Genomic DNA, 22,491 nt, shown 5'->3' with positions numbered 1-22,491 from the left:
TAGAGGCATTGGTGGTGAATTAATTAATTAATTTACTTTTTAATTTTTTTGAGATGGATTTTTGCTCTTATTGCTGAGGCTGGAGTGCAGTGGTGCAATCTCAGCTCACTGCAACGTCTGCCTCCCAGGTTCAAGTGATTCTCCAGTCTCAGCCTCCCAAGTAGCTGGGATTATAGGCACCCGTCACCACGCCCAGCTAATTTTTGTATTTTTAGTAGAGATAGGGTTTCGCCATGTTGACCAGGCTGGTCTCAAACTCCTGACCTCAGATGATCTGCCCTCCTCAGCCTCCCAAAGTGCTGAGATTATGCACGTGACCCACCATGCCTGGCTGTGAATTTATTAAATGCCACTGAAATATTCACTTTAAAATGGTTAAATTTGTTATGTGAACTTCACCTCAGTAAATATTAAAAGGAGGAAATTGGTAAGATGGGCAGTAGTAAGTACATCAAATGTACATGTGTTGAGGGCCTGTGGGGCATTTGGTTCCCACAGGCAGTTAGACACAGAGGTGAGGCTCTGGGTGCCACCACTGACTCTGAGGGTCTCAGGCTAACATTGTTTTCTTCAGTGATGTCTAAAAGAGTAGACTATGTAGCTCAAGTTTACTGTAACTGCCTTTCTGTGCAGTGTTTGGTGGGATCTGATGACATCGTTCTGGGCCAGGTGGCTAAATGTTGAGATGCCCAGGTTGTGTGATAGGTTTAATTACCATATTGGAAAAATGCTAAGAAACACATCAACATTAACCCACAGAGTTTTCCTTATTCCTATCCTGGTCATTGTTTTGATTACGATTTAGATAAAGATGAAGAAACCTACTCATCAAATCTGCAAAATTTTCCAAAGCTTGGATGGGTAGTAAATGTGTTGAATGACCGTCAAAGACATTTGCAGTATTGGGCTGCCTGGAATCCATTTTCCTTTCTTCGGTGTCAGTATCTGAATTTTCGTTTGGAAACCTTCCTTTTCTATTGATATAGCCCATGCGTTTCTGAGTGAGATGAACCCAGTGCTAATTCTAATGTGTTCTCCAAGTCACTGATGTTGATGTACATACACCATCCTCCTGTCTATCGTGGTTGCTTTAGATGACACAGCCCACCCAGAAGACAGAAGAGAAGTTTGGGGACCTGGGAGAAATAATCCCTTGGGCTTCAGAGAGCACAGCTCTTTTTTGATTTCATCCATTCACCTTTCCTGGTCTTGAGAGTACCCTTCCATAGCGCATTGGAAAGGGACACTTTGTCCTCCTGCTGCAGCCCTCAGCAGTGCAACCGAGAGGAAAACCACGCTTAGCATGAACCTGACCTGAAGAAAGCAGAGCCAGGAGATGGAAATCACCAAATTTGTGGTGATCTCATCTAGCCACTTGATTTGTACAGCACCACTGGATGTTAAAGTTGTGAGAGCCAATAATTCCCTTGAGCTGATCAGGCCACTTTGATTCTAGTTGTCTGTTACTTAAAACCAGCAGTGTCCTGATTGTCACAGTGATAAGTCAGTCTCCCACAATCTCACCAGATCCTATTTGTTAAATTGTATGTTTTTTAATTTTTTTGTGTTGAAATTTGACAGGAAAAAGTATTGGGCTTTTTTGCTATGTCCCAGAAAACTCACTGTACATGTAGTGTGTAGCAACGTGAACGGAAAAGACCTTGGGAGTTTTCCTTGACATTAAGCTCAGTGTGATATGGAGTTGGAGACCAGATCTTAACTCTAGCCTTTTTACTGCCTACCTCTATGTCCTGGGAAGATCAGTTGACTTTTCTGAGCCTGGCATGTATCGCCTGTCAAATGGAGTGACACCTACCTTTCCAGTGTTGTGAGAATCAAAGGAGATACTGTTTGTAAGTCACTCAGCTTTCTGCGTTAGGCCATTCTTGCATTGCTGTAAAGAAATACCTGAGGCTGGGTAATTAATAAAGAAAAGAGGTTTAATTGGCTCACGGTTCTGCCGGCTGTACAGGAAGCACAGTGCTAGCATCTGTTTCTGGGAATACCTCAGGAAACTTCCAGTCATGGCAGAAGGCGAATGGGGAGTAGGTGTCTCACATGGCTGGAGCAGGAGCAAGAGAGAAGGAAGGGAGATGTGACACTTTTTTTTTTTTTTTTTTTTTTAGACAGAGTTTTGCTCTTGTTGCCCAGGCTGAAGTGCAATGGTGCGATCTCAGCTCACTGCAAACTCTGCCTCCCGGGTTCAAGTGATTCTCCTGCCTCAGCCTCCTGAATAGCTGGGATTACAGGCATGTGCCACCACGCCTGGCTAATTTTGTATTTTTAGCAGAGACAGGGTTTCTCCATGTTGGTCAGGCTGGTCTTGAACACCCGAACTCAGGTGATCCGCCCATCTCAGCCTCCCAGAGTGCTGGGATTACAGGTGTGAGCCATGACGCCTGGCCAGGTGCGACACACTTTTAAAAAACTGGATCTTGCCTGACCTCACTCATCACCAAGGGGATGGCACTAAGCCATGGGGGATCTACCTTCATGATGCAAACAGCCCCCAGGCCCCACCTCCAACACTGGGGAGATGTTGACATGATATTTGGCAGCGACAGAGATCTGAACTGTATCACCAGCCCAGCACTTGGCACAGAGCAGGTGCTGAAACAGCTTCACAGGGGCAAGTGGTGATGCATACCATCAGCTTCAAGAAGGAAAAGGCTAACTCTGACTAACTTACTGGCTAAGAAACATGTAACAGGAGACCCAGGGTGGTGTAGCCTACATGGTCAGCTTCAGCCATAAACTGCTCATTTCTCTGACTCTTAGTTTTGCCCTCCTCTGACAGGAGACGCTGTCTGTGTCTCAGAATTCCTGGCAGTCGTCCTAAGTTTCACTCATCCTGACTGGACCACCTTAGTTACTCATCAGTCCTGTGGCCAGGGCACTGGAATGCAGTAGTTGGCCTGACCTCAGTCGCATCCTGCCACCTGTGGATCTGGGGCTGTAGTCCACTTCCCTAGAAGTACATGGATTCCCCATGGGAAGTGGGAGCTATCAGAAAGGGAGAAAAGGAATGGATGCTAAAGAGGCCACCAACAGGAATTGACTCAAATGGAACCATCCAAATGCAATCTAAGACTGTGTCTCTGAAAGTATAATACGTATGAGAAAGTCCTACTCAGACTACATCTTAGATTTATATTTCATTCTGGAACATAGATCAGTTGAGGCTCTTTTCAAAGAGTGTAAGCAGGATTTGGGGAACATTTGAAATTATGCCATGTGAGGAAGGGTGGTGCTAGTAAGAGAAGACTCAACAGCGTCATGATAACTAGAGGGTCACGGTTCTCCTGTGTGACCACACGTGTGAAAGTGGTGCCAGTAGCCACTGTCACTCATTGAGTGCTTGTTGCACTGCCCGGCATTGTACTCAGCTTTCCCCCTGCATTGTCTAATCCTTTAGTATTCCTCTGAGGGAGGGACCAGATCTACTAGATAGCTACTCCTACTGCCCTCATTTGTTAGATGAGGAAACAGGAACATGCAGGTTAAGTAATTCGTCCTAAGGCATAAAACTAGTGAGTGGAGAACCCAGGATTTAAACTCAGGTCTCCAGTTTAAATTCCAGATTCCCTGACCTTACAACAATGATTCTCAACATGAGCTGCACATTAGAATATCTTGGGAGAGCTTCTGTAAGATACTGATGCCTAAGGCCCACCCTAGACCAGTAATCAGGGTCTCTGTGGTATGGGGTGGGCTCAGGCAGAATGTGTAACAGTGGCTCAGGTATTTGCCAGTGCACAGCCAGGGTTGGGGACCACTGGCCTAGAGTGAAGGGCCACAGCATGGCTGCCTTCCAGAGCCCAATGGGAACTGCAGGTACATGAAGGGTAGAAGGACTATTAGGAAGAGGAGAGCAAGACCCAACCAAGGGCATTCATATTTTTAAAAAATCAACGTAGGCTGGGTGTGGTGGCTCAAGCCTGTAATCCCAGCACTTTGGGAGGCTGAGGTGGGTGGATCACGAGGTCAGGAGATCGAGACCATCCTGGCTAACACGGTGAAACCCCGTCTCTACTAAAAATACAAAAAAATTAGCTGGGCGTGGTGGCAGGTGCCTGTAGTCCCAGCTACTCAGGAGGCTGAGGCAGGAGAATGGCGTGAACCCAGGAGGCAGAGGTTGCAGTGAGCTGAGATCATGCCACTGCACTCCAGCGTGGGCGACAGAGCAAGACTGTGTCTTAAAAAAAAAAAAAAAAAAAAAAAAAAAAATCAATGTAGTGTTTGGAACCAAGACCCCTAGAGGCCTCCCTTCTGCACACCCAGTGCTCCTCAGAGCTCACACACGTGAACCACCTGCAGGCTTGTAAAGAGCAGGTGTGGAGAAGGATCTGAGAGATTCTGCATTTCCAACAGGCTTCCTGGCCATGTTGGTGCTGCTGGCACGGAAGACATCTTTTGAGTAGCAAGGCTGTATACTGCCATACTGCCGACGACTGAGCAGGCAGAGATTAAGTCAGGAGTCCGTGGTGAGTTCCCTGCAAAGGAAGGTCAGCAGGCATGCTTGTAGCTGCCTGCCTGGGGGCACAGCCATCTCCTCGGGGTATTCTGAGGGAAACTGGGGCCTGCTCTCAGGAGTGTGGCTGGCCGCTGTCAGGAGGGCTGAGCATCTCCAACACTGAGAAACGCTGAGTGCAGTGCCTTGTCCAGCCTTCCCTCCACACTCCACCTGAAAGCGGAACTCTAGGATCAGCACAAAGAGCAGAAGCGTCTGTTAGTGCCTGCTTGGCTCAAATGCACAGTGTCTGTAGATCTGATGCAGAGAACCACCCCCGCCTTCAGTCTGAGCAGCCGCACTGGATCCTCAGGGCGTAACGTCCCTTAACCCTGGAATTCCCTCCCAACCTTGGATTTCCCAGATTTTGGGTTGTCCTTGGATTTTTTTACTCTTCTACTCTGTTGCAGAGAATCGTAGCAATCCACAACCGTCAAGACTCTGTACAATCTTATTCAGGGGTCAGATCACTAGTAAGTAGCAGAATCAGAATTAAAATTCGTGTCCCTTGATTTTTTAAAAAATGTCTGTTGTGCTATGCATTTTGTTTTCAAACTCTTTAGATATTCATTTACTTGAGTATGTTTTTGCAAATGTAAAAACCAACCACCCAGCAGCACCAAGGCATGGCTGGCTGCCTAGCCTTTGTGCAGATAGTGGTGCCACCCAGCTGGACGGCCCTGCCTCCTCCCACACCCTGCCAGTGGAGTGATTACGGCAGTAGATTTCCTTGTCGATCCTGTTTACTCCAAGCACACTGTGGCATTCCCTCCTTGTCTGCCCTCACATGGCTTCTGTCCCAGGTTAAATGCTGTTCTGTACTTTGCAGCCATTTGAAGCTCTCTACCTTCCTTTCTACTTTAACACCCTCTCCCTGGCCTCAGGTTGGCTCCAGGGGATCCCATCCTCATCTGCAGGCCCTGGGTCTAGGTAGGATGAGATTTACCTTTCACATACCATAGCATAATTTTAAAAATTTGTTTTTATACATCACTTTAAATGGGACTTTGATCTTGTGCCTTTAACTGTTGATCAGGCATTTCTTCCATGAAGTTTTTCTTGAATAATCCCATTCCTCTGAACACTTTTTCTGTTATCTTTTATACCAAAACACAAACCCTTCCCTCATACTGTCTCCTACGGGGACAGTGTCACAGAGCTGCCTCTCACCCCTGGTTAGTCCCTCCTCTTACAAATCACTGGATAGATTTGGTTAGCCCTGTAGTCTTCAAAAATTCCTGTGTGTGCCCTTTCCAGGAAACTACAGGCTAAAGTCCCTTGTCTGTGTCTCCTCTGGGGCTCCACTGCCAAAGTCCACCAAAGAGGTGGGTCATTCCCACTCAAACACTTGTCTTGGCCACTTGCAGTGAAAAATATCTCTGGGATGACACTCAGCACTCCCCCAAAGGCTGATGGCTGCTGTTTAGTATTCAGTGTGAATTACCTTGTTAAAAAGCCTGTGCGGCTATTGCCAATTAACACAGCTTTATGCTTATCTGTTGCTCTACTCTTTGCAAAGTCTGTGTGTGTGTGTGTGTGTGTATACATACATATATACACACAACTACATACAGCAGCAGCATATGCACACCCCAGTAATGACTGAAATGATAGATTCAGCCACAGACCCAGAAGAGGCATGGTCTAGAACACTCGGCTGTAAGCCTTGGACTCCGCATCATGGCACCAACAGAGAGAGAGTGACATAGAGGGATCTTTTCTCTTCCTTCTCACGAATGCCAGTATTTCTGGGAGGGTCTCACCTAAAGCCACTCTCACTAACACTCTAATTAGCAGTTCACACTGTAGCAAGGTTTAGATGGCAGCCAGCCAGCTGTGTTAAGAAATAGGACATGGAATAGATGTCCCAGAACGAGGTGCCTAGAAGGGGAAGGGTAGGGTGCCCTGGTGGAGGAGGGAAGGGGCTTGAGCTAGGATGTGAGGTATTGAGGCATGGCTTTTAGGACTGCCCCTGCTGCCTCCAGGAGGCTAGGCCGGGGGCGGGAGCAGTGGACTTGACTACCTTAAGCTAGAGGTGATGAGGGCAGAGCAGTCTGGAATGTGTCACATCCAGAATGAGCCAAGAAACAGCGCCTTCATTCATATTTCAAGCAGGCATCTGTCAGACCCATGGTTGGCCAAGCATTAAGCCATCAAGGTAAAAAACTGACTCTGAGCCCATTCGGGTCCCAGTCTAAGCCAGGGAGACAGGCATGTCAGCAGATGATTGCAGTGGGAAATGCCGCTGAAAAGTGTCTTGGTACAGCACACTGGGAAGGAAATGATTAGTTTTGCCTGGGAGAAGAATGACATTGTTCAGCAGAGATGACCTGGTTGTTGGGTCTCAAAGCATGAACAGGAGTTTCTCGGGTAGACAGGGAAGAATTAGCAGAGGAAAGAACATCTAGAACATCATGGAGGCTTGGAAACAGCAAGGCATTGCAGGAGAAGTGCAGCGCCTATGGGGACAGTGCCAAGATTATTTACCAGAGAGGGCCCGACCTCACAGGGGGCGTCTTGGATGTCATGCTGCAGGCAAGGGGAACCATGCAAGTTCTCAGCTGAGAGCTGTGGAGGAGGGTTGTCCCTGTAGCCGCAGTCAGGGGATGGAGCAGCAGGGTGGCCAGGATGGGGGTTATGTGAGATGCATCCTTGTGTTTGTCCACTCATAAGATGATAAAGACTGAATGGAAGCAGTGACAGGGAACAGAAAAGGAAGGAGTCAGGTAACAAGCAAGGAGACAGGGTTCTCTGAATTTGGTTGCAGCCTGAGATAGGGACCCATGGGATAGGAAGCAGTGGTGAATGACAGGTAGCCCTCCAGGAGCTAGATAGCTAGTGGTATTCAGTACTTTAAGAACTGCAGGAATCAGGGACATGATGCGAGAACCAAGAGACGAGGGCATGTAACAGGAGAGTTCTGGAAGGAGACTGACTGGCAGAGGGAAAGAGGAAATACGAGTGGGATCAGATCATTGATGGAGCACAGTTCTGACGAGGGCCAAGCCTTCCTGAGTAGACGCTGCACAGACGCCATCAGATCTGCATCTTAGACTCCAGCCCGTCCTCAGCACCTCACTCCCACTCCAGCTGCTATCTTGACTTCCCCGCCCATTGTCTCCTCTATGTTTAAAACTTAGCAGGTCCAAGCCTGTGGTGTTGTCTCATTCTGAACTGCCACTAGTGGAGATGGTGTTCCACACTCCCTCAGCTAATGACCCACCCATCTCTCTGGGCCACTGCAGCCGCCTCCGGGCTTCCAGGCTGACGGCCGCTTCCACTCTTTCTTCCCAGTCAACACCATTACATGGCAGCCAGCAGTCCTTCCAGAATGGACATCAGATGGGGTCTTTTCCCTGATTAAGCCCAGTGGCTCCCTACCAACTCTGGAACGGGCTCTGTGGCTTGAGGCCCAACCCTACTGGCCCTCCCTGCATCTGTGCCTCACGCCCTCCAACACCTTCTGACTGCGCTCATCTTGCTGCTTTACACTGGGCCTGTTCTCATCCCAGACTTTTCCCAGTCTTGACTTACTCCTCTTGTTCACATTATTCAGACTTCTGCCCAGTGTCAGCCGGGGGTGCAGGAGGGAGAAGCCTTCCCTAGCCAATCATTTAAAACAATACCCCTACCTTGTTGCTCCTTTTCACTTTATTTAGCCTGCTGTGGTTTTGTTTTTTTTCCCCTCCATATCCAAAGTGTTGGCTCTGTGAAGTCAAGGACTTCACCTCTCTTGGTTCCTGCTGTGCTCAGTCTGTTTGCATTCATTATTCACTGGATCCTCAGCACTCCTGAAAGCTAGGTAGACATTTTTCTCCCTGGACCAATGAAGAGGCACATTCAGGGAAGGGGGAGTCATCATCCATGTCACAGTAGATGCTGGAACAAAGAACCCAGATGGCTGGTGGGCATCTCTTCTGAGGGTGCAGGGGCCATGGGTGTGGGCAGAGGCATGCCTGGCCCTGGTGGAAAGTGCTGGGGGTATGTATGCCCAGCGGCAGCTGCTATTGTCTCTTGGGTGGAAATGAAGTCATCTGACGATGGGAATTCAGAGGTAACTGGTAGAGTTGAGATAGCTAAGAAGGGGAATGGGCAAAGACGCCAGCCTAGGGTCTCAGGAATTACAAGTTGCATGGAAGGTTCACTTGACTTTGCATTGACTCTAGTCAAGGCAGATCTCTGAATCTCTTCAGGGTCTGTGCACACTTGTTTTGGGTAAGTGAAGAGCAAGTCAGGAAAGAGGGGTCTCCCTCTCCAGATGACAGCACAGTAGGGCATAGCCGACTAGCCTCGTAAGTTTGCCAAGTACCAGATGTGCAGCCACTTAACAAAATTAAAATTCTCATTCATTCATTCATTGGATGGGTAGCTGACTGCATGTCCTGAGCTTTTAATTTTTTATATTGATTATTTGGACCTTTTTAAAAAGACTTGTGTTCATTTCTCACTTATTTGTGGTTTTTACTATTTTCACATCAGAAACTCTTTCTCCGAATCCTGAATGTGTTTATTTTCTTCACTTCCCTTAAAATGTAGCGTTCCTGTGAATTTTGAGAAGCTTTGGATAATTAGGCTGTTAAGTTCCAAATCTCACCAGATGACCAGCGTTTGGCCATGTTGACAGCATCTTGGCATAGGGCTCTCCTGTCTTCAATCTGTTCCTCTCAGATTTCTGGGATTTACTTGCATTGTCAACGCTTGGCCCTTTTCCCACCTGCACTAATTTTGCTGGGAATCTCTCCCCTGCTTTGGGCAGCAGGATCCTGGGCTGCACATTTTTCTACATGGAACCATGTGCTGGTATCTGCATGGCCTTTGGTTTGTTATTTTTCTTCCCAAGGGACAACTCGGTAGAATAGAAGGCTTGACACTGTGTGGAAAGCCACCAGGCCCGTCCTCGGATCCTGTTGTTTTGCTTGAAGTTTTGACACCCAGAGTAGGACCCTTTGCCTTGCTGAACCTCAGTTTCTTCATCTGTCAAAGGGGTGGTATTTCTTACCGTGAAATACTGCTTTTAGCTTGCCAGGAATTGACCTGTTGGAAAGTCTCTGCTTCAGTGCCTGGCCTGAGGAGGGCTGTCGAACCTTGTGAGTGGACATATCACTGTTTGATTGAAGTTTTGAATACATTGCTAGTGGGAGCAGAGCACAGTCCATGACTGTTGGCTCCTGCATTCTCCCAAAGCATTTGGAGAAATGTTCTCACTTTGTGGGAAAGGTTCCAGGTTCCTGATTCTCACTGCCTCCCACCCATCTTGGCCCCACCCTCAGCCTCCTCTGTGCTTTGGTCGGATTCTGTGCTACCCTCAGCTGGCTTCCACTCCAGCCTGTCAGCTCCCCTAGAGCAGGGCCTCCTGGCACAGAGTGGGAATAGTGGGAATAGTGGGAATCAGCAAACTTTCTTGATTGGCTCTATAAATGACTAGGTCCTGATCATCTTTTCGGATATTCTCAAGTGCGATCATCTTCTCGGATTTTCTGTAGTGGTTCTGACCCCTATGTCCATTTACTCAACTTTATATTGGGGGCCTGCTGTCTGCTAGGCACTGTTATAGGCTCTGGGGATAGGTTAGTGAACAAAACAAGCTAAAGTCCCTATCTGTGTGGAGTTTACATCCCCAAGGAGACTTCACTCTTCTGATACTCTCAGATCTCTCTTGCAAATATATATTATACTTGGTTGGTTTTTATGCATTTGAGTAGGAGAGGTTTAGTTATTAAAACATGTATTGAATATTTACTTTGTGCCAGGCACTGTTCTAAGCATTTTATACGCATTTTCATTCGATTCCCACAAAACTGCAGAAAGGAAGTTCTGTCATTGTTGTCATTTTACAGATAAGAAGCTGAAGAAACAGACCCAGAGGTCTTGACCCTTGCCTGTGGTTACACACCCGGAAGAGGTGGGTCCTGACCCTGCACAGGCGGTCTGACCATGGCATGCACACGTTGCTGCTGCCCTGTGCTGCCGCTCTGTTCTTGGACTGCTCCTGAGACCTTGGTTCTTTCTTTGCTCAAGTGTTATGACCCTTTTAGGCTCCTTCTCTCCTATGGCGCCCAACATAGCCTGTGCACACCGTAGACTGTGAATGACTGCTCTTAACTCGGGAGGTGGGTGGGGGGTGTCTTTCGGGGCTCCAGTCCAAAAGTTGCTCTCCCCAGCCTCCACAGAGTAGACTCTGTTGTCTTCACATCTGTGATTACACACACCTTAATGCACTGGTCCCATGCTGCTCTATAGTTATGGGGGTTCCCCTCAGACCTCTGGGCCCCATGTCCTTCTTCCTCCCGCCCCACACCTGGATTCTGGCTTTGGGGCAGGGGCTGCCGGGTGATCTCTTCTGCTCAGACATATTTTGTCATCTTCTCCTCCCTGGACTCCTCACCATGCTTCCCTCACCCTCACCCTTGCTTTTGATCTCACAGATCCAGGCCCTTGGAGAAATCAGACAGTATGAAATATGAAAACTGCTCGGGAAGTAATTGAAGAAACACTGTGACTTTGGAAACCCATGGAGATAACACTCACACCTTCTTACTCACGTTATTTAATTTTTAATGGCAGATTTAATTAATGGAGGCCAGGCCTCCTGCTTTCAGATGTGCATGTGGGGCAGCTGGAGGAGGAGGAGGGGCAGCTGTTTACAGGGCAGAGGAAAAGACTGCAAATTTGGGAAACGAAAGAGTCCGACGGGAAAGTCCCTGGTCACTGGGTGCTAGTTAATGTGTGAGAATTCGGTAGAGTGCACTTCAGAGAAGTTTCCCAGTGTCTCTCAGTGGGCAGCAGGGCTCCTTTACAGGCACAGTCACGCTGCCTTCCCAGGCACTGTGCTGCAGGGTTCCAGGAGCTCTCTAGAACTGATGGCCTAGCCAGGGAGAACTGGACGCCATCGTCCACACAGCTGCCAGAATGTTCTTTTAAAAACACAAATCAGCTGGGCACAGTAGGTCACACCTATAATCCCAACACTTTGGGAGGCCAAGGCAGGCAGATCACTTGAGCCCAGGAGTTTGAGACCAGCCTGGCCAACATGGCGAAACCCTCTCTCTATAAAAAGTACAAAAATTAGCTGGGCAGGATGGTGCATGCCTGTGGTCCCAGCTACTGGGGTGGCTCTGAGGTGGAGATAGCTTGAGCCCAGAGGTCGAGGTTATAGTGGGCTATGATCAACCACGGCACTCCAGCCAGGAGTGAGGCCCTGCCTCAGGAAAAAAAAAAAAAAAAAAAATCTTCCCTGCCCCTCCATCACTGAGAAAGGAAAGCCTTCTTCACCCTCATTGCCCATGAGGTGCAGTCCAAGCTTTTGAGCCTACAGCTGGTGTCCTCCACGTCCCCTTCTGGCCATTGCCCTGTGCCTCTGCAGCAGCAGTGGCATCTCTTGCCCCATACACAGCCCTGTGGCAGCCCCAGGCTCCTCGCACTACTGCCTGTGTTCAGGAGACCTCCCTCTCATTTGGCTCATTTCTGCTCATCCTTTAAAATTCATTAAAATGGATATACCCTTTGACCCAAGAATTTGACTTCTACAATGTTCCCTACGGATATACTTAGGCACCAAGTTCTAGATGCCAAGATGTTCCTCTTAGCTTTGTTTATAATAGTAGAAGACTAGAAATGACCTCTGTACAAGGATGGGTAGCTGCTTGACTGATACTCAAGGGATGATACTACAAAGTATTCATTCCTACTACTAAGTGCTGGTCAGCCAGAGTGGGTGAGGTCTCTGAGGATCAGTAGAAAGATGAGGTGTGGCACATTGTGTCTGCTGCAGTCCAGTGAGCGTCAGGAACAAGTGGGGCACGTGTGTGCTCACACACACTGAGGGCTGAGTCCAGACTGGCCAAGAGGCTCACTGTTCACTGCATACCCTCCATGCTTTCCACTTTTGTTTTTTAAAACCATATGTAAGTACTTTTCAAAAACATTCTTTAGTGTAAATAAAAAAGATTAAGCCTCAGTTAGGTATTGGCTCCCAGGAAGTCAGTCTGACCCATGGTTTCTGCCAGGCTGTCCTTTCAGGTGCCCCACAGCACCTAGGATGACTGGCTGAGTGCCCCATTGTAATTATGATGCCACCATCTCAGAGCTCCACGAGGCCAGGGAGCAAGCCACACTTGTCTCAGAACCCTCTGGCACTTGGCGTGTTCTCAGTATGCACGTTGGTAGTGTCCAGTCCTTCTAGATGCCCTGACCTGGTGATTGGTTGAGGAGTCCACAGAGTGCCCTGCCTCCCCAGAAGAGGGAGTCTGGGTCCAGCAGCCTTGGAAAGGCCTGATGGATGAGCAGCTTTGTGGACACAGGAAGCCGGCTCGGTACTTCCAAGTTGTGAATCGGAGACCTTCGAGTGCCAAGGGAGCTGCGGTTGTGAGGACATCCGTCCCTGTAGGTCTGCTCAGGCAGATTAGATGAGGAGGGTAGGCAGGTCAGGACAGGACAGGATGGGGAATTTCTCTGAGTCATTCTGAGGAACAATAGAGGAAGCTGCAGCAGGGTAATCACCGCCACTTCTTGGCCTGTGGGTACTTCCTGTGACAAATCAAGTTGACCACATGTTCAAACTGAGCTTGCAGTCAAACCCAAGCGCTATCCAAATTCACCAGAGCCAGGCTATTTCTGGCAGTATGGCATCTTGAGCATAGTCTCTGAGTGTCTCCTGAAGCCCACAGCGGGCCGAGCCCATCTGGGTCAAGGATTCGCTCTCTGAGAAGGTCGGCAACAGGTGCCTGGGCCTGCAGGACGGTGACCTGACACTCAGGAGTCCTGTGGGCACAGCCATAGGAAGAGGGGTTTGGCTCAAAGAGAAGGCCTGAGCCATGAGGTTGTTTTGTGGGAAAGGAAGTAGGCCAGGATGAATTGTGGGGGGCGGGGCTTAGGATGAGGCATATTTTAGCTCTGGAAAATTCAGTGGCTGTGGTGGGCTGAGGTGGGTGCTGTATGCCAAACTGTCTCTCCGCTAACTGCAGGCTGGGTAATACCCTGTGTTGCTGTTAAGAGAAGTGACTTACCCAAAGAACACCACCAGCATATGCCAAAGCACAAATCAAAATGTGGGTCTGTGGTCCATGCCGTCTCCTGATGAGGTCTCATGAAGGGGAACTTCAGACAGAGCTAAGCGATCCCCACCCAGGCTGTGGCGGAAGGGCGTTTGCATGGAGTGGAGGTAGGGGTCCATCCCTGCCTCAGTTACCTTCCCTGTAGAAGGCTGAGGGGGTCCATGGTGCACAGGAAGTGCTTTCCCTGAGTAGCTCTGCCCCTGCGCACCTCTCATTTCCTGTCTGCCCAGCTTCAGCCAGGCTAGCTGTGTGCCTAGTGGGCAGAGAGAGCCTAGCTGAAGTCCTATAAATGTGCAAGGCAATGCAGCTCTAAAGTTCCTTCACTGCCACACAAGCGTGTTTCAATGACTGACTGATCTGTGCCTTCAGTAGGTACCTGAGGCCTGAAGCTCCCATTTGCTCATCTGTAGAACAGGGATAATCATGCTGCCTGTATGAGCTTTTTTTTTTTTTTTTTTTTTTTTTGGAGTTTCACTCTTGTTGCCCAGGCTGAAGTGCAGTGGCAGTCTCGGCTCACTGTAACCTCCACCTCTCAGGTTCAAGCGATTCTCATGCCTCAACCTCCCAAGTAGCTGGGATTACAGGCGCCTGCCACCACACCCAGCTAATTTTTTATTTTTAGTAGAGATGAGGTTTTGCCATGTTGGCCAGGCTGGTCTTGAACTCCTGACCTCAGGTGATCCACCCACTTCAGCCTCCCAAAGTGCCCATGTGAGGCTTTGAGGAGTAGATGTGGTTGTGTCTGCAAAAGATCTGACCTCAAGCCAACTCCATGTGACATCTGCTGCGCCTTCCTCACCCGCACTGGGGAGGTCTGACCACGGGCCCTGCCCCACCTCAGGTTGTTTCATTTCTGAAACTGCTTCCTCATGAGTCAGCCCAAGGCTGGCCTTCTCCCTGCTGCCTACACGTCCATGTGTGGGCTTCACCACACTCCCACCTGGAGCACGGCGGGGGGCTGCTAGCATATGTGTTAATGTCCGTCTCCCCTCAGAACATGCGAAGGTGCTGGAGCTTCACAAAGAAAGGAAGATGTGGGCCTGGGCCTTTGTGGCCTGGAGCAGCTTGCCTCTGAGGCACAGCAAAGTTCCATAACCTACCCACAGCCACATGGTGGTGGCATCAGGACTTAGACCCAGCTGTGTTTTGCCCCCAGGCCTGGGCCTTCCCTCCACAAACCTAGGTCTGTAGGTGCACACGTATTGGGTGATCTCAGGACAAATTAAGTGTGTGCCTGTGGATGCTCCCCTCAACAATCTAGACAGATGATTCCTGTTCCAATAAGTAGGGTGGTCAGGGTAGGCAGCAGAGTGTGTCCCAGACTGGGAATCCAGACACCTGGGTTGTAGTCCTGACACTGCCCCATTGCTCTGTGACTTTGGACAAGTCATTTCACCTCTCTGGGAAGGAAAGTCTACCTGTAAAATAGGGGTTGGACCAGATCAAGACTGAGCAATTTTTTTCTTTAAAGATAGTAAGTACTTTAAGCTTTGTAGGCCATGTAGTCTCTATCATAGCTGTAGCACAGAAGCAGCCACAGACAATACGTGAACAAATGAGCGTGGCTGTGTGCCCGTAAAACCTTATTCACAAGAACAGGTGGCAGGCCGGATTTTGCTCATAAATCGTGGTTTGCTAACCCCTGAGCTAGAGGATCTCATAACGCACTTGCAGCCATTGCTACTCTAGGATTCTGTAGCAGCAGCCATGTGTGGTGGAGCTGGAACCCAAGCTGTGGATTAATCACCAGTCGGCTTTGATGCCGGTCAAGAAATTAGCATCTGTCAATTTCTAATGTGGTTGCATCCTATGAGGGAGCAGAGGGAAATTTCAGTCTTTGGTAACCAGTTCTGTTTTTCTCCTTGTAGAATGCTGAGATGTATAAACTGTCTTCACAGCAATTCCATGAGGCAGCTTCGAAGATGGAGAGCACAATAAAGTAAGAATATGTTTATTATTCTTTGTAAACTTGGCCCACATTTGTAAAAATTCCCACATGTGGCTAGAAACCTGCCACCACCTGCCTAATTTCAAGTTTCCCTAATAATACATACAACCATCTGTTCCTCAGCTCTCTCACCTGGATCTGAGGTAGCCATTGGTCATCTGTAATTGGCCAAATTAGCACTCAGTTCTTATCTAGCTCCTTGGCAAATTGGATTGGGGCTGAGGTAGACTTGCAGAGTTATTTTCAGGGCCCAGTGTCTGGTGAGCAGGGGCTCCTTTCCTTGTGTAGCTAGCTGAGGAACTGGCTGTCAGGCCCCAGAAGGAGTTGGGGCAGGAATTCTGCTGGCTTCTCTCCCCTCTGACTGTGGAGGGGTTTTCAGGGGAAGGTATCCCCTCTCAATGCTTCCTGTGCCAGGTACGTGCAGTGCACCCTGTGCGCACTCCTGCTCGGGGTGGCCCACGCTTCATGCCCAGAGGAACTGAGGCCCAGAGAGCTGCTGGCTTGCTCAGATCACACAGTCCTAAGTGTCAGCATTCTGTCCCCTGTCTGTGGTGCTCCTGTACCATCCATTGAGGACTCAGGAGCAGGGAGGTGCTCACAGTGTGCCCAGTACCAATGTGGCTCTACTCAGTCAATAGTACAGTTCCCTGGAAGGTCAGAAAGTGATCCTTGCTGGAAGGAATTGGGTCTTATGGGTTCTCTGTGTGAAGTTGGTCTCTATGGACCTGAGAGACCTTCATAAATTAGCCAAGGGGCTACCACCAACTCCATCCACTCCCTGGGAAGGCTGCTCCCTCCCAAGAGTGAATTGGGGCAATTCACCCAGCAGCCCTCAGGGCACAGAGTTGTGAGCAGTGGGTCTGGCCTCATGAGAAAGAAGTGTCAGAGACAGGTTTGCATGATACTTGTAAAAACAGCTGTGCAGAGAACTGTGAGGAGCTAGAAGGACAGGGGGGACAGACGAATAGTCAGTATAGATCCAAAGGCACAGAATAGGACAGGCAACAATGTAGGCTGGTTTGGGGATCTTTTTTTGAGACAGGGTCTCACTGTGTGGGCCCTGGAGTGTAGTGGCGCAATCATGGCGCAATGCAGCCTTGACCTCCTGGGCTCAGGTGATCCTCCCACCTCAGCCTCCCAAGTAGCTGAGACCACAGGTGTGTGCCACGCCCAGCTAATTTTTGTATTTTTTGTAGAGATGGGGTTTCACCATGTTGCCCAGGCTTAGTGTAGGGGTTTTCTTCTTGAACACTAAACACCTAAAGCTCATGGGGATACTATATATTGTGGCAGAGCCATTTAAGAATGAGTTTGGGGAAGAGAAAATAATTATCTTGAAATTTTGCTAGATGTGGTGGCTCACACCTGTAATCCCAGCACTTTGGGAGGCCGAGGTGGACAGATCACCTGAGGTCAAGAGTTCGAGATCAGCCTGGCCAACATGGTAAAACCCCATCTCTCCTAAAAGTACAAAAATTAGCCGGATGTTGTGGCACATGCCTGTAATCCCAGCTACTTGGGAGGCTGAGGTGGAAGAATCACTTGAACCTGGGAGGTGGAGGTTGCATGAGCTGCGATTGTGCCACTACATTCCAGCCTGGTCTACAGAGCGAGACACCATCTCAAAAAAAAAAAAAAAAAAAAAGAAGACCAATTATCCTGAAATTTCAAGTCCTGTAGCAATACTAGGAGCCTGGGAGGAAGAGAATCTTCCAATAGGCAGATAGAGACAAGGACAGGTGTTGAGATAGAAGCACAGCCCTGCTGATGCTGGGACCACACAGAGCCTGAGTGAGTGAGCACCAAGGCTGCCTGCATCCAGGAGTTGGAGGGTGCTGCACTGCCCTGCAGGGTATGAGCCACCCCACACACAGACAGCCTGCCCCCACTGATGGCCAGCCCTCGACCTGTTTCTGAAGGGTTCCCCCTGGTACGTCCTGTTCATCTGGGGCTGAGAAATACCTGGAATCACAGAACATTGAGAAGGAGAGCTGTGGTGGCAGCCACATCAAAGAGGCTGATGAGTGACAGCTACAGCATGGATGTGATCCCTGGAGGTGGGCCAGGCCACAGCTGCTGCCCCTTCTCTTACCCAAGCAGCTTCTTTCAGGGCCAACAGCCCCTCCCTTTTTACCTGGAGCCAGGACCCACCTACCAAGGAGAAGATGCACTGGGGGAGAAGCTAGGCAGCTTTCTGTTGATAACCATAATGCTTGTCACCTGCCAAGTGGCCCACCATCATTGGGCAGCCCCTTTGTTAATTTGGCTTTATTGTCATAGCCTTTCTCATCCTCATATCCCCCGAAGGCAAGGTGGGATGGATGTGAATGTATTTTTAATCTGAGTGAAGCATAAGGGTTTTTTGTGTGTTTGTTTACAGCATCCCTTGATAATAATTACCACTATTTACAAGCAGTAAGTACTCTGCAAGGCATTTCAACTCCATTCTATATTTACTCTTGTTAGTTTCACATAGAAGTGAAGAGTCTGGAGAGGTCAAATAACTCCTTTTGTCCATGGTCACAGCTAGTTCTGTGGCAGGGCTGGAGTTGCTCTTCCTTTGTTTGTCTTTGCATCATTGCTGTCCCTTGCAGGCCCTACCTGGACATAAGATGGCAGCAGGGTGGAAGTCTCAGAGCCTCCCTGGGTTTTGGACTCTGACCAGGGCTCAGACCTCAGCCCCGCCCCTTAGCAAGTCACTTCACTTCTACAGGCCCCCATTTCCTCACCTACAAAACAAACAGGACACACTCTTTAAGTGATAATTAAGCAAGATTCCACATAGAAAGTTGACCTAGGATGTCAACAACTGTTGTTGATATTAGTGTGACTGTTTGCTATGGACTAAATGTTTTGTCTCTCCAGAACTCAAAGGTTGAAACCTCACTCCCAATGTGATGATATTAGGAGGTGGGGCCTCTGCAAGGTGCTTAGATCAGGAGAGTAGAGGCTTCGTGAGTGGGATTCGTGCCCTTCTAAAAGGGACTCCAGAAAGCTCCCTTTCCTTTTCTACCATGCTGAGGTCACAGAGAGAAGACACCATCTGTGAACCAGAAAGTGGGCCCTCACCAGACATCAGATCTGCCAGTGCCTTGATCTTAGACCTCTCAGCCTCCAGAACTGTGAGGAATAAACGTCTACTGTTTATAAGCTGCCCAGTCTCTATAGTACTCTATTATAGCAGCCTGAATGGGCTAAGATACTGTTAATAATGGCAGTCATTTTGGTCACTATTTTATAGCACCTAGCTTGGTATACAGTAGAACGGATTTGATATATAAATTGAGTTTATAAAAACACTTTTCCTTTTCCCAAATATATAAACAGGAAGCAGTATACAGTTAGAAATTATTTAACTTAAACATCAAGAGAAATCTTTGAGATATTTCTTGGATTAACATATATTGTAAATTACATCATAAATGTCATAGAAATAAATGCCAACTGCTGATAGCAGTAATATTGAGGAGTTTTCTTCCAAGACCATGGAGTATGTTTTAACAACTTTGAGTAAACTGTTTGCTTAGATGGTAAACTAGATGTCCATGTATTCATTCATTCATTTAATACACATGTATAAAGTGCCTGCTGTTTGCCAGACACCATGCTAGGCCCTGGGGACACAGTGATGAACAGGACAGCTGCAGTCCCTGCCAGCAAGGAGCTTATAACATTTGGAGAATGACAAACAATGTTTTAAAATTAATTGCACAACAAGCAGTTACCCAATTAACTGATTATAGCAATGAGTGCCATGAAAGAGTCTAAATTAGAAAGAACATGTCACATGGTGAGAAAAAGCATTTTAAACAGAAGGATTAGTATGTGCAAAGGCCCTGAGACAAGAAGCAATTTAACTTATTGAAGGAATTGAAAAAAGACCAGTATGTCTGGAGAGTAATGAATGAGAAGAGAGAAAAAGAGGAAGCTCCAAGAAGTGAGCATGAGCCAGACCATGCAGAACTTTGTAACCATAGTAGGAATTTTAACTTGATCCTAAGGGCAGTGAAATTACCTTTTTCAAAGCTTTATTTATCTTCTAATGTATGCGTTTAAGGCTACAAATTTCTCTATAAATACAGCTTTAGCTACAAGTTTTGATATATTATATTTTTAGTATGAATCAGTTAAAATTTTTCCAGTTTTCCTTCTGATTTCTTTTTTACTCATAGGTTATTTCAAAGTATATTGTTTAATTTCCAAACATTTAGGGGTTTTCTAGTTACCTTTTTTATAATTGGTTTCTGTTTAATTCTTCTGTGATTAGAGAACATACTCTAAATTCTTTGAAAATTTTTGAAACTCGATTTATGGTCCAGTATATGATGTGCTTTGGTAAACTGTCCATGTGCATTTAAAAAGAACGTGTATTCTGTCAGTAGATGTAGTGTTCTGTATTGTCAATTAGGTTAAGTTGGTTAGTCATGTTCAAATTTTCTGTATTTTTAATGACTTACAGATTTATTGTTTTTTTCTGACACTTTCCTTCTGAGTAAATTTTTTTTTACTATTTCTTTTCTCTTTCTTTTCTTTCATTCTTTTTTTTTTTTTTTTTTTTTTTTTTTTGGACAAGGTCTCACTCTGTCACCCAGGCTGTAGTACAGTAGCATGATCACAGCTTACTGCAGCCTCAACCTCCTGGGCTCAAGAGATTCTCCCACCTCAGCCTCTTGAGTAGCTAGGACCACAGGTGTGCACCACCAGACTTGGCTAACTTTTTAAATTTTTAGTAGAGAAAGGGTTTCACTATGTTTTCCAGGCTGGTCTTGAACTCCTGGCTTATGAGATCTTCCTGCCTCAGATTCCGAAAGTGCTGGGATTATAGGCAGGAGCCACTGCATGTGGCTGGCCTTCATTATTTTTTTTTTTTTAGTGTATCTTTTCTGATAAAAGTTCTATTTTTAATTATATGTAAATACCTTTTTCACCTTCATTTTGAAAAATATAGCAGTCATTTCTTTCAGCTCTTTGAAGATATCTTTACATTCTCCTTTGTTGTTGATTTTGTTGTCATTCCTTTACTTCTTTTTTCTCTGTTTTTAACATTTTCTGTCTTTGGTTTTACTAAGCTGTACCTATAGATTTTCTTTATTTTATTCTTTTTGGGATTCAGGTCTTGAAGTTTGACATCTTTTTCTCAGTTTTGGAAATCTCTTACCATTATCTCTTCAAATAACACTCTCCCCTATTTTATCTTTCCTCTTTCCTGAGGTTATATATATTACTGTCTCATATGTCTCTTGTTCTTTTTTTTGTTTGTTTTTCCTCATTTAAAAAAAAATTCCATGCTGTAGTTAGAGTTCTCCTTATTGGTCTTTTAGTTCATGGATCCTCTTTATTGTGTCAAGTGTGCTTTAAATCTGTTGCATTCAGAATTTCAGTTACTAAATGTTTTTCATTCTAAAAGTTCCATTTGCTTTGCTTTTTTTTTTTTTTTTTTTTTTTTTAAGATTCCCAGTCTCTGGTGAAATTCTACCTTTTGCTCTCTATTTTCTTGAACATATTAGTTACAGTTATTTTAAAATCATCGGAGGGTCTATTTCTGTTGCCTTTTTTTTTTTTTTCTTGTGGTCCTATTTATTTGTATGTCTGTTAATTCTTGATTGAGTGCCAGAAATTGTCTGGAAAGATGACAGAGGTCCTCTGTGATACGACCTTCCCCAGAGATGCCTAGGGATGTGGGTTTCAAGGGTCCCTCTTTCTTGGTGAGCTCTAAACCACTATTTTCGTTTTCTTGGCTCTGCGAGACTTCTGAAAACTCCACTCTTTCTTGACCTCTTTTAGCTAGCTTCTTAGCTTCTTGCCTGAGTAGCTCAAGAATTTGACAAATGTTTTAAAAGAAGAAAACCACTGAGTATTGTCTCACTGTTTTGTAGCTCCTTTCTCTCTGGAATCCTGGTTCCGTAAGTCCTAGCTGCCTGGGAAGCCTCCACAGGAGCATTACCTCCCTGTCATCCTGTGAGACTGCCGAGAGCCTCCACAGCTTTTCTTGCCTTTCAGCTGAAGCTATTTGCCTGACATTCAGCCTGTCTTCCTGATCCAAGAATTGGCAGAAACTTTGAGGGGGAAAGTGGCTCTAATAACAAACACTCACCTCTCCACAGTTCCCTTCAAACTTCATAATCTTGGACCTCAAGTCTTAGTTGCATTGGTCCTTAGATGCCTTCACACAGATTTTTTGTATTAGAACTTAATTTCTTTTTCCCTCAGGGGAGAGCATAGGCCTTTCACAAGCTGCTCCATTGTAGCTGGAACCAGAGGTCCTAACTGAGTTTTTGAGGAATGACTAGAGTTTGCCAAGCAGTAAAGGGCCACCCCAGGTAAAGGAAACTAAAATCCTAAAGCCAGACCCTGTTCGTTTTAGCAGCGTGAGGCATCGAAGACAAGGATGACTCTCCCAACTTGTCTTGGGACACCAACCTGTACTGAGGCCTGGATCAAGCCCAGCATATGTCAAGATCTCAGAAGACTCCTGCCTCAGGGCCAAAAGGGAGCTCTCCACCGAAGAGGAGTGTTGATGGCAAGACTGACAGTCACAGACTAGGGCCTCTTGTTTTGGAAGAATCCTATTGTTAAGACAGAAGTGAATATTCAAAGTGTGTATGTACACCCCCGCCCACCCACCTCACAGCAGCACAGAAGGCAGAATTGTTCAGATTTTCTGAAGGAAGAGATTAAGACCCCGGGGAACCTCCTGCATTTATTGTGTCACATCTATTTTTTATGACAATCTTCAGTCCGCTTCCCGTGGGATTCATTCAGAATCTGTCTTGGCTTCTTCTTGTCAGGAAACTTGTACAGTCCTCCCTGGCCCCACAGAGAGCCAGCCCTCAAAGAGGTTAGAACAATTGAGTTGAAGGAAGAAGGTTATTAACTATTTCCTGAAACTGAGCCATTGTGCTCCAAGGACTTTGATCCAGAGAGGCCTGATTAATGTGGATGTGGCAGTCTTGGGACTTGCTAGAGCAGAGCTGCTGTTG

The 22,491-nt window shown here is 47.0% G+C and overlaps 1 protein-coding gene across 5 annotated transcripts in view; it reads left to right on the top strand.

The window, feature by feature from the left end:
• Nucleotides 1–22,491, top strand: part of CHCHD6 (coiled-coil-helix-coiled-coil-helix domain containing 6) — a 238,033-nt gene that overhangs the window by 176,958 nt on the left and 38,584 nt on the right. For all 5 annotated transcript variants that reach the window (XM_050781747.1, XM_050781743.1, XM_050781746.1 and 2 more), the window contains exon 6: nt 15,432–15,502. In XM_050781747.1, coding sequence (XP_050637704.1) covers nt 15,432–15,502 — 71 coding nt within the window. The remainder of the gene's footprint in view (nt 1–15,431; nt 15,503–22,491) is intronic.

Source organism: Macaca thibetana, chromosome 2 (assembly GCF_024542745.1).
Source record: "Macaca thibetana thibetana isolate TM-01 chromosome 2, ASM2454274v1, whole genome shotgun sequence".
Classification (NCBI taxonomy): Eukaryota; Metazoa; Chordata; class Mammalia; order Primates; family Cercopithecidae; genus Macaca; species Macaca thibetana.
The sequence above is the reverse complement of the archived record's forward strand: the minus strand, read 5'-3'. Positions and strand labels throughout refer to the sequence as shown.